Below are 12586 nucleotides of genomic sequence, written 5' to 3' on the forward strand. Positions count from 1 at the left end.
TAAGAACCAATACCATTTATAACACGAAAAAATTAAAAGGCTCAGGAATCGGGGCAGCAGAATATGTAATAAAGGGAGGTTCTAAAATAAAGAAGACTGGCTCAAAGCAAGTTGATCCTAAACCCCTACCCTACTCCAAGCTCAAGGGCAGCTGTGCTTCCTCCACCTCGGCAGAAGACTGAAAGTTCCTCTGGAGAAGGTAAAACAAGCACAGCAAAGATGGAGTACTGGGTCCAAGCCAGAGGAATAATGGGAAGATGGGTTTACTGTAAGCTAAGACCCCAGCCTCTTCTTCATGAGCTCTCATAACATAGGCAGCCAGAGCTCCCCACTCCAGGCCAAGAGCAGGGAAGACTGGTCTATCGGAACTGATCATCTTAATGGGAGAGACCTAGAGATACCAACACCAGGGGGTTCACCAAGGAAGGCAGATCACCACCCTTTCCCAACACACCTGCTATCCCACCTGCACAGCATGGCTCATGCTACTCTTTCTCCCTGGAATGCCCTGACTCCAATTTCTATATGTCAAAATCATACTCATTCTTCAAGATCCCTCTCAAAACTACTTTTTCCATGAAACTCTTTGGTAACTCCCCTAGCTTAAAATCATCTTTTGTCCATGTCCCTATAAGAAGATCACATTTCGCCATAGCATTTACCACAATCTGCCACCTGGCAGTTACTCATAGGCAACCAACCCATAAAAAAGAAGGAAAACTATCATTTACTGTCTACTATCTACCATATGCCAGAATACATTATTTTTCCTACTACTAAATATAATGAAAAAGGGATTGCATATCATCTCTTACCTTTCCTATTAAAGCAAAAACACTCTGAGGGCAAACTTGTGTTTTGCCTATTCCTAAGAGTTTAAAACTTTTCATATTTATATTTAATTATACATATACATATATTTTATATTTATATTTAAAGCTCTCTTCAGATGTATATCTTACCTTGTCTCCTGCTAATCTTGTAACTAGGATAACGTACACTTGAATCTTTCAAATTATTCTCCCCTTTTCAAAATGTATACATGAATCAGGAGCCAAGATGGCAGAGTAATATGGAAGTTTGTTTTGTGTCTCTCATCCCTGAAATGCAGCTAGATCAACACCAAACCATCTTGCACACCTAGAAAACTGATGTGAGGATTAACACAACAATCTGCACAACTTGAACTAGAGAACTCAACAGGTACTAAGCGTGAAGAGGTGAACTGGGGGAGAGAGAAACCATGGAAGGGAGGGAGCTGTTTTTGCTTGTAGAGAGAGGATGGAGACAGGAAGAGTATGAGAAAAGCACCCCTCCCCGAAAGCAGCTGGAGAGAAAGCAGAAGAGTGGAAACAGCTGCAAGGGAATGAACAAGAAAGGGAGAAAGGAGAAAGGAGAGGGTTTAAATACCATTAAGATTCTATAAACAGGGGGAGCACAGCGTCTAAAACTCTGCAGCTCAATACCTGGCAGAGCTCTGGTGGTAAGGGCAAAATCCCCAGGAGCAGACAGTGAGGTCCAAGGGGTCCTTGGGCCACATGGCGAAAGGCAGTTCCCCTGCTGGGAGGACATTTGGTAGGCCGTGGGGCCTCCCCACACACAAAGGTCTCATCAGACCCCAGAGAACAGCCATGTTTGCTGGTGTCGGAACAAAGAAGTTAAGGATAAAGACTGGCACCAGATGTGTGTTGTGATTTACCATAATCCCTGAAACGCTGCTGCTACACAATCGTGCAAACTTTTTCTGGGACAGGCTGGCACCCCACCACAGTCTCTGGGCATCGGCAGCAGCGCAGTCTCTGGAACATTCCTGGGGGCAGGTTGGCAATAGGCCATTGCTCTGCGAGACCCTCCCCCAGAGGGTCTGAGCAGGTCAAAGCTGCAGGGCCCTCAGAAGTGCGGGATTTGGAAATACAGCCCCACCTAAGATAAAACTTAGGAGGGAGGTGCCGCCTGGAAGTCACCTGGCTTGGTCACCGACAGTGTAGAAGTGGGGAGTGGATGGAAGCTGGAGACAAAGGAGGGGTGCTTGATTGCCAATGGGCGAGAACACAGAGTTCTGATAGTAGAGGCTGGTTAGCTGGGTGACACCATTTTCACTCCTCCTGCTCCTGGGTATACACGCCTATAAGCACCACAAGGATCCACCCCAGTAAACTAAGCAGCACCACCTAGTGGAGAATGGAGCTGTTACACCAACTGGGCCAACCACACTCTAGAGGAACACCATGAGTCTCTATGCCTGCTTAGTTTATGGACTATAAAGTGCTTCATACTTTGACTTCTAGGGGAAACTGGATGTAATTTCCATCTTATTTCATTCTGTTTGCTGGTCCATCTACTCAAAATTTTTTCTTTTTCTTTTTGGTTCTTAAATACAGAAAGAAAAAGTTTATTTATATTTTCTGTTATTATAAAAAATATTTTTAATTCTTTTTTACTATTTTTTTTACTTTCTTGTAAGTTTTTTAAATTCTATTTTACTTTCATTTTATTCTATTTTACTGTATTCATTTTTTTAAATCGTCAAACGTTTTCCCTTATCCCCCCCTTTTTCCTTTTCTTTTCTTTCCCTTTTTTCACTACTCCATCAAGCTTCTTTCACAACCAGAACAAAAACACACCTAGGATCTAGTACCATTTATTTGATTCTTTTGTGTTGTTTCTAATTTTTTCATTTTTATGTTTTTTTATTTTATTAATTCTTTTTCCTCCTCCAAAATGATGAAACGAAGGAACTGACCCCAAAATAAGGAACAGGAAGAAGTGACAGCCAGGGACTTAACACAGACATGACAAGCAAGAAATCTAAACAAGAATTTAGAATCATGATAATAAGAATACTAGCTGGGGTTGAAAAAAGCATAGAATCCCTTTTCTGTGGAGATAAAAGAAGTAAAATCTAGTCAGGACGAAATTAAAAATGCTATAACTGAAATGCAATCTCAAATGGATGCCACAGCAGTAAGGACTGATGAAGCAGAGCGGCGAATCACTGATAAAGAGGACAAACTTATGGAGAATAATGAAGCAGAAAAAAGAGGGAAACTAAGGCAAAAAGCACGACTTAAGAATTAGAGAAATCAGTGGTTCATTAAAAAGGAATAACTTCAGAATCACAGGAGTCCCAGAAGATGAAAAGAGAGAAAAAGGGGTAGAAAGTTTATGTGAACAAATCATAGCAGAAAACTTTCCTAACCTGGGCAAAGACACAGACCTCAAAATCCAGGAAGCATGGAGAACTCCCATTAGATTCAATAAAAACCAACCATCAACAAGCCATATGACAGTCAAATTCACAAAATGCTCAGTCAAGGAAAGAATCATGAAAGCAGCAAGGGAAAAACAGATCTTAACCTACAAGGAAAGACAGATCAGGTTTGCAGCAGACCTATCCAAAGAAACTTGGCAGGCCAGAAAGGAGTGGCAGGATATATTCAATGTGCTGAATTGGAAAAATATGCAGCCAAGAATTCTTTATCCAGCAAGGCTGTCATTTAAAACAGAAGGAGAGAGACAAAGTTTCCCAGACAAAAACTAAAGGAGTTTGTGGCCATTAAACCAGCCCTGTGAGAAATTTTAGGAGAGACTTTCTGAGAGCAGAAAATACGAAACAAACAAACAAACAAACAAACAAACAAGAAAGACCAAAAGCAACAAAGACTAGAAAGGACCAGAGAACACCACCAGAAACTCCAACTCTACAGGCAACATAATGGCAATAAATTCATAACTTTCAGTACTCACTCTAAACATCAATAGACTAAATGCTCCAATCAAGAGATAGAGGGTAACAGAATGGATAAGAAAATAAGATTCATCTATGAGCTGTTTGCAAGAGACCCATTTTAGACCTAAAGACAACTTGAGATTGAAAGTAAGGGGATGGAGAACCATCTATCATGGTAATGGTCGACAAAAGAAAACCGGAGTAGCCATGTATCGAGATTTTAAAATAAAGACTGTAACAAGAGATGAAGAAGGGCATTACATCAATATTATGGGGCCTATCCACCAAGATATAACAATTGTAAACATTTATGCTCCAAATGTGAAAGCACCCAAATATATAAATCAATTAATCACAAATACAAAGAAACTCACTGATACTAATACCATAATAGTAGGGGACATCAACACCCCACTTACAGCAATGGACAAATCATCTAAACAGAAAATCAACAAGGAAACAATGGCTTTGAATGAGACACTGGACCAGATGGACTTAATAGGTATATTCAGAACATTTCATCCTACAGCAGCAGAATACACATTCTTCTCAAGTGGACATGGAACACTCTCCAGAATAGATCACATACTGGGACACAAATCAGACCTCAACAAGTATAAAAAGAGTGAGATCATACTGTGCATATTTTCAGACCACAACACTATGAAACTCAAAATCACCCACAAGAAAAAATTTGGAAAGACAATCAATACTTGGGAGACAAAAGCACATCCTATTAAAGAATGAACAGCAGAAATCAACGCTATTGAAACAACAACAACAACAACAACAACAACAACAACAAAACAGTACAACAGATCAATGAAGCCAGGAGCTGGTTCTTTGAAAGAATTAACAAAATTGATAAACCCCTAGCCAGTTTGATCAAAAAGAAAAAAAAAAAGGACCTAAATAAACAGAAGCAAGAATGAAAGAGGAGAGATCACAACCAACACTGCAGAAATACAAATAAGAGAATATTATGAGCAATTATATGCCAATAAATTGGGCAATTTGGAAGAAATGGACAAGTTCCCAAAAACATTTAAACTACCAAAACTGAAACAGGAATAGAAAATTTGAACAGATCCATAACCAGTAAAGATATCGAATCAGTAATCAAAAATCCCCCAAAAAACAAAAGTCCAGGACCAGAAGCCTTTCCAAGGAAATTCTACCAAACATTTAAAGAAGAGTTAACACCTATTTTTTGAAGCTGTTCCAAAAAATAGAAATGGAAGGAAAACTTTCAACTCTTTCTATGAAGCCAGCATTACCTTGATTCCAAAACCAAATACCCCACTAAAAAGGAGAACTACAGACCAATTTCCCTGATGAACATGGATGCAAAAATCCTCAACAACTAGCCAACCGGACCCAACAATACATTAAAATAATTATTCACCATGGCCAAATGGGATTTATACCTGGGATGCAGGGCTGGTTCAATAACCACGAAACAATCAATGTGATATCACATCAATAAAAGAAAGGACAAGAACCACATGATTCTCTCAATAGATGCAGAGACAGCTTTTGACAAAATACAATATCATTTCTTGATAAAAAGACTCGAGAAAGCAGGAATAGAAGGATCATACCTCAAGATCATAAAACTCATATAGAAAAGACCCATCGAGGGGCGCCTGGGTGGCGCAGTCGGTTAAGCATCCGACTTCAGCCAGGTCACGATCTCGCGGTCCGTGAGTTCGAGCCCCGCGTCAGGCTCTGGGCTGATGGCTCAGAGCCTGGAGCCTGTTTCTGATTCTGTGTCTCCCCCTCTCTCTGCCCCTCCCCCGTTCATGCTCTGTCTCTCTCTGTCCCAAAAATAAAATAAACGTTAAAAAAAAAAAAAATTTAAAAAAAAAAAAAAAGAAAAGACCCATCGCTAATATCATCTTCAATGGGGAAAAACTGAGAGCTTTCCCCCTAAGGTCAGAAACACAACAGGGATGTCCACTCTCACCACGGTTATTCAACCTAGTATTGGAAGTCCTAGCCTCAGCAATCAGACAACACAAATGAATAAAGGCATCCAAGTCAGCAAGGAGGAAGTCGCTCTTCGCAGACATGATACTCTATATGGAAAACCCAAAAGATTCCACGAAAAAACTTCTAGAACTTATCCATGAATTCAGCAAAGTCTCAGGATATAAAATCAATGCACAGAAATCAGTTGCATTCCTACACACCAATAATGAAGCAATGGAAAGAGAAATCAAGAAATCGATCCCATTTACAACTGTACCAAAAACCATAAAATACCTAGAAACAAATCTAACCAAAGAGGTGAAAAATCTATACACTGAAAACTAGAGAAAGCTTATGAAAGAAATTAAAGAAGGCAAAAAAAATGGAAAAATATTCTATGTTCCTGGATTGGAAGAAAAAATATTGTTAAAATGTAGACACAGCTCAAAGAAATCTACATATTCAATGCAATTTCTATCAAAATAACACCAGCATTCTTCACAGAGGTAGAACAAACAATCCTAAAATTTGTATGGAACCAGACAAGACCCCGAATAGCCAAAGCAACCCTGAAAAAGAAAACCAAGGCTGGAGACATCACAATCCCAGATTTCAAGCCGTATTACAAAGCTGTAATCATCAAGACAGTATCGTACTGGCACAAAAACAGACACTCAGATCAATGGAACAGGATAGAGAACCCAGAAATGGACCCACAAACGTATGGCCAACTAATCTTTGACAAAGCAAGAAAGAATATCCAACGGAATAAAGACAGTTTCTTCAGCAAGAGGTGCTGGGAAAACTGGACAGCAACATGCAGAAGAATGAACCTGGACCACTTTCTTACACCATGCACAAAAATAAAGTCAAAATGGATGAAAGACCTAAATGTAAGACAAGAAGCCATCAAAATCCTAGAGGAGAAAGCAGGCAAAAAACCCTTTAACCTTGGCCATAGCAACTTCTTAGTCAGGAGGTCTCTGGAGTCAAGGGAAACAAAAGCAAAAATGAATGCATGGGACTTCATCAAGATAAAAAGCTTCTGCACAGCAAAGGAAACAATCAGCAAAACTAAAAGGCAACCAACAGAATGGGAGAAGATATTTGCAAATGGCATATCAGATAAAGGGTTAGCATCCAAAATCTATAAAGAACTTACCAAACTCAATGCCCCCAAAAAATAATAATTCAGTGAAGAAATGGGCAAAAGACATGAATAGACACTTCTCCAAAAGAAGACTCCAGATGGCCGACACATCTCTTATCATCAGGGAAATACAAATCAAAATCACAATGAGATGCCACCTCACACCCATCAGAATGGCTAAAATTTTTTTTAAACATTTATTTATTATTAAGAGACAGAGAGAGACAGAGCATGAACAGGGGAGGGGCAGAGAGAGGAGGAGACACAGAATCCAAAACAGGCTCCAGCCTCTGAGCTGTCAGCACAGAGCCCGACGAGGGGCTTGAAATCACAAACCGAGAGATCATGACATGAGCTGAAGTCGGACGTTTAACCGACTGAGCCACCCAGGCGCCCCCAGAATGGCTAAAATTAACAACTCAGGCAACAACAGATGTTGGCAAGGATACAGAGAAAGAGGATCTCTTTTGCACTGCTGTTGAGAATGCAGTATGGTGCAGCCACTCTGGAAAACAGTATGGAGGTCCCTCAAAAAACTAAAAATACAACTACCTAGGACCCAGCAGTCACACTACTAGCTATTTATCCAAGGGATATGGGTGTGCTGTTTCAAAGGGGCACATGCACTCCAATGTTTATAGCAGTGCTATCAACAATAACTGAAGTATGGAAAGAGCCCAAATGTCCACCAACAGATGAATGGATAACGAAGATGTGGTAGTAATAACAGAAAATGTCAAGTCTGAATTTTGAGCAATGTAGGAGATTTTATTTATCAAAAATGGCCAAACATATATATCCCATCCCATTTGCTCTTCCTACAATGTGATGCTGATGATCCTGAGAGACAGGATCTATATGTTCTCTCCCATTGAACAAAGACAGATCTTTGTAACTAACTCAACCAAGACAGTTATACAGATGCAACACTATGTAAATTCTGGAGCTAGATCTTAAAATCAATACAGCTTCTGTCTGACTCTCCCTCCGGGTAGTTATCCTTGGAGACTCAAGCCATGAGAAAACTCAAACTAGCTTACATACTAGTGGTGTATTGGATGTGGCCAGTTGATATTGGCTTACTTACTAGAGGCAACTGTTAAATCTTTAAGAATTTTGTGAACCAGTTGTCAAACACAGCCATTATTACAAATTAGATTATATAAACTTACAATTAAATAAATTATATTAAAAACAAAGATAATAAATACTCAAACCTCATCATCTTCTAAAAGTGTTACTATCCTTCACTATTACCTATGTTCTAAAGGTTATTAATGTCTGTTGTCTCCCGGTAGTAGAAATACTACACAATAATGTGCTACTGCTACCGAGCACTCCTTTCTAACTCTAGAAAATCAAACTTTAAGAACTATTCTAAATCTTCTCTTCCAAAATTTAAAAGCAATTCTTAAAAAGATCAAACGAATCCACGAAGAATTTAACTGCTTGCAAGAACAATATCCAACGTTTGTTAAAGAAACACAAAACCTAACATGTAATTAACAGAGAGTCCAAAGTATCTGTGATCCAAACAATTTCTAGACATGAAAAAAGAAGGAAATAACAGTCAAGGGTTACAGACCGAAAAATGACAGAGATGACAGAATTACCATATAGAGACATGATATTATAAATATATTCCACATAATCAAAAAAGTAAAGAAAAAAAACAAGAACAAAATAAATTTAAAAAAATAAAAAACAAAAGGGAAGTTTTGTTTCTTTGAATTTGTTTTTTGTTTTGTGGGTTTTTTTGGTTTTTTTTTTTTTTTTTTGGGTTTTTGTTGGGGTTTTTTTTTTGGTAACAGCTCTACTGAGATATAATTCACACAGACAAACAGGAGTGTTTTTTAAAAGAAGTAGAAATTCTAAGGGTGAAAAGTATAATATCTGAAACGAACGTTTCACTGAACGAGATTTATGGCAAATTAGACACCACAGAAGATTACTGAATGTGAAAACACAGCAGGAGAACTGATTGAAAATGAAGCACAAGGTCTAATAAGACTGGAAACCAAATGGAAGAGCTTGACTGGTAGATGTTCCTTTCCCTTTTTCCCGGCGCCATTTTTAACAAGTAGCAAAGGTCTTATTTCAAAACATCCTAAGTCGACTGCCTTACTGACAACAGAAAGAGTATTATCAGATTTATCTTTCTCTTTAAGCATACCTTCCCATCTCTATAGTTATTTCATACTAAGGCTTTCATGCTGACCCCAAATCCAAATTTTACCTTCTGAGGAAGGATAGATACCTTTATGCTGACCTGCTAAAATGAGACTTTTTTGGCTTTTCTTTTGTCTCATTCTCTACCTCATTTTGAGGGATAATAAAGAAAGAAGCATTTTCTGTCATCTCATAACAAGCTCTCTGAGGCCAAAAACTAAAGAAACATTGCTCAGCCATCTATAAATCCAACACCACCCCCAGAAGTACACGAGCTCAAGAATGGTGGTTTTATCCAAAGACTTTTAGCATACAGAAAGAACACTGCCATGCTAAAAAAGCACAGGGTAGATTTACATGTCCTTGACATTGAAAACTATCTGAAGTGTTCTGTTAAGTGCAAAATGATAGCTGTAAATTAGTACATACAGTATAATACAATTTATAAAATACAGTTGACCCTTAAACAACATGGTTTGAACTACACAGGTCCACTTACTGGGGATTTTTTTCAATAAATAACAGTACACTACTGTAAATATATTTTCTCCTATGATTTTCTTAATAACATTTTGTTTCCTCTGGCTTACTTTGGTCTAAAAATACAGCATATAATATACATAACATACAAAATATGTGTTACCATAAGGCCTCACTAAAAGGGAGTGACTATAGTGTCCTTTCATGGTCTACCTTGTACATTTCTATGTTTGAAATTTTTATAAAACTTTTAAAATCAGGACAGAGGCGCCTAGGTGGCTTAGTCAATTAAGCATCCAACTCTTGATTTCAGCTCAGGTCATGATCTCATGGTCGTGGGATCAAGTCCCACATCAGGCTCTGCACTGGGCATGGAGCCTGCTTGGGATTCTCTCTCACTCACTCGCTCTCTTTCTCTCAAAATAAATAAACATTTTTAAAAATCAGGACAAAAAATTAGGTAGGAGAAATAAAACAGAAAATGGGAAGAACCACAGCAAATTCCAGAATTCCAGCTCTACCTCCACTCCCCCAACCTCCTACTCACACCACCACATATGGAGGGTCCACACTACTCAAGCGCAATGGAGATCTTTTTTCCACAAAGGGAAAAAATGGCACAATTCTCCAATAACCTCCTCTGCTCTTTGGAGAATACAGTGTCAGTGTCATGACTCCTGAGAATGAAAACTCCTCGCCCCAAGACTCACCAACATTCCCAGACATTACTGAATCACTCCCTCCTTCCTTTTCTTGGACTTTCTTTGCTTTCTTTTGAACAGGCCCATCATTCTCCAGTGGTCTCTTTTTACTTCTGCCGACTTCCACAACCTATATTGGAAAGTGATGTGTTATGTCTAATCTCAAAACTTGATGTATGCAAAATAATTTAAACCTTACTTCTGAATGACAAGGTCTTTGCCTTTCATTCTTCACAGAATCAAATACTTTCAGCTCTAGAAAGAACTGTGGGTGAACTGTCTTTACCATCATGAAAGACAATGTAAAGACTGGCAGGTCATGAACCTCAGCACCTCAAGCCCTGCTACAATTAATTAGAACTAAGACTGATAGCTTTATGTACTCAGTCAGCCTTCACCTATCACAGATTATAAAACCTGAATCATCCTACTTACCTATGTTAAATAAAATACCTTTTCAAAAAATATCAATTTAGGAAAGGTGAAATTAAGTAGATAATAAAAGAACACTATCATTTTCGAATTGTGAATTGTAATGTAACTGATTCATATACAAACTTGGCTTATGTTCACCACCAAAAATACCATAAGATTATGACCTGGGGCGCCTGGGTGGCGCAGTCGGTTAAGCGTCCGACTTCAGCCAGGTCACGATCTCGCGGTCCGGGAGTTCGAGCCCCGCGTCGGGCTCTGGGCTGATGGCTCAGAGCCTGGAGCCTGTTTCCGATTCTGTGTCTCCCTCTCTCTCTGCCCCTCCCCCGTTCATGCTCTGTCTCTCTCTGTCCCAAAAATAAATAAATGTTGAAAAAAAAATTTAAAAAAAAAAAAAAAAAAAAAAAAAAAAAAAAAAGATTATGACCTATGTGCTGGTAGGAAACCTGTCAAAAATTAAGATCTTCACCAAATAACCTCTAAATGTTAGGTATAAAATAAAATCTTGGTGTATTCATGAAAATGTAGACTATCATCAAAAATCAAAGACAGGAGAGGAGCAATCACTCTCTGGAAGAAATATAAATGAAAGGAAGACTTTGAAGTAGCTGTCACCCCATCCGTATTAAAACTCGGAGGGTGTGGGCACCTGGGTGGCTCAGTAGGCGCACTGGAGGGGCTCAGGTTATGATCTCATGGGTTTGTGAGTTTGATGAGCACTGGCAGTGCAGAGCCTACTTAGGATTCTGTCTCCCTCTGTCTCTACCCCTTTCCCAATTGCTTTCATTATCTCTCTCAAAATAAATAAAACAACCAAACAAAACAAACTTGGAAGGTGGCTTAAAGCCAGTCTGCAATCCCTTTCCATATTCTCAGTTTAAAAATACTGTACCAGGGAGACCCAGTGAGGGGCTCACCCTGAGGTTTTCCCTGGTGGCAGTGTCCCTGGTAAGAACAAAACAAACTTAACTTACTCAGTTGAAAGGTGGCAAGCAACAGAAAGGAACCAATGACTAACCATTCACATCTGCACCACCTTAAGTAACTTAACCCAAATTGTCTATCAAACTTTACAATCTTAGCTGTAAGGAGTATAGTCACCGAGGAACTGCACAATATGACTGCCTTTATACCCTAGTCGCTTGAGAGTATTAGCACCACTGTTGCACCCTTAAAAACTAGCGATTCAGTGGCAATTTTCTTCCAGTCACCTAACCAAGTACATATAAATAAGGTATATAAAGCTTCTCTTCAACTTTCAATCCAGATTTTTTTTTTAAAAAAAGGAGGCAGAACGGAGGTTAAAAGATGTATCCTTTGCCCACAGGCCACTACCGCCACCAGAAAGGAAGTCAGGAGCCCTCTGTTCCTCTCTCAGGTCTGCCATTAAGAACTTGTGTGATCTTGGCCTCGAGTCTATTACTCCAAGGGGAAAGTACAATCTTTGAACTACATTTTTAAAGGAGACCAGCCGGGCTTTTCCCGCCTTCTCCCTTTTGAGCCCCGCCCCTATCTCATCGGGCCGGCTCATCTCGTCCATTCTCGCGTACTGCTCCCATCTCCTCCTGCTCCACCCACAAGCACCGTCCCCGCCCATCTAGTCCCGCCCCATCTACCCCGCTGGCCCCGCCACGTCCTGGACCGAACCCACCACGTGTGGCGGCAACTGAGGCGGGAGAGTGGACGCTAGGGGCGCTGCGGAATCAGAGTCAGGGCCGGCCTTCGGGACTGCACCCGTGGGGGACGTAGTGGATTTCAGGTTTCCCGTAGACTGGAAGAATCTGCTCAAAACCTCTTGCCTTGCAGGGGCTGGGCCGGCGGCAGCGGCGCGACTACAGGCAGGCTTCCGACCCGACATCGCAGAGCACAGGTTGACGCCACTGGGGCAGGGCCCAGGCGGGAGCGCGAGCACGCCACCGCAGCTCCCCCAGTCTGCGTGCGCGAGCACGTCAC

At 40.1% G+C, this 12586-nt stretch overlaps 1 protein-coding gene across 6 annotated transcripts in view; it reads right to left on the reverse strand.

Annotated features, from left to right (window-relative positions):
* MSH3 (mutS homolog 3) overlaps nucleotides 1-12586 on the reverse strand; it is a 189691-nt gene that overhangs the window by 176726 nt on the left and 379 nt on the right. For 2 of the 6 annotated variants that reach the window (XM_086697718.1, XM_086697698.1), the window contains exons 1-2: nucleotides 12285-12583; nucleotides 10211-10331 (exon numbers count right to left, since the gene is read on the reverse strand). In XM_086697718.1, the coding sequence (XP_086553844.1) occupies nucleotides 10211-10331; nucleotides 12285-12491 (328 nt within the window). In that variant the 5' untranslated portion in view covers nucleotides 12492-12583. Of the gene's footprint in view, nucleotides 1-1466; nucleotides 2480-10210; nucleotides 10332-12284; nucleotides 12584-12586 lie in introns of those variants that run through there. The other 4 variants (XR_015248342.1, XM_086697707.1, XM_086697742.1 and 1 more) reach the window with 4 other exon arrangements.

Source organism: Puma concolor, chromosome A1 (assembly GCF_028749965.1).
Source record: "Puma concolor isolate L17-30 chromosome A1, mPumCon1.1.hap2, whole genome shotgun sequence".
In the NCBI taxonomy this organism is placed as follows: domain Eukaryota; kingdom Metazoa; phylum Chordata; class Mammalia; order Carnivora; family Felidae; genus Puma; species Puma concolor.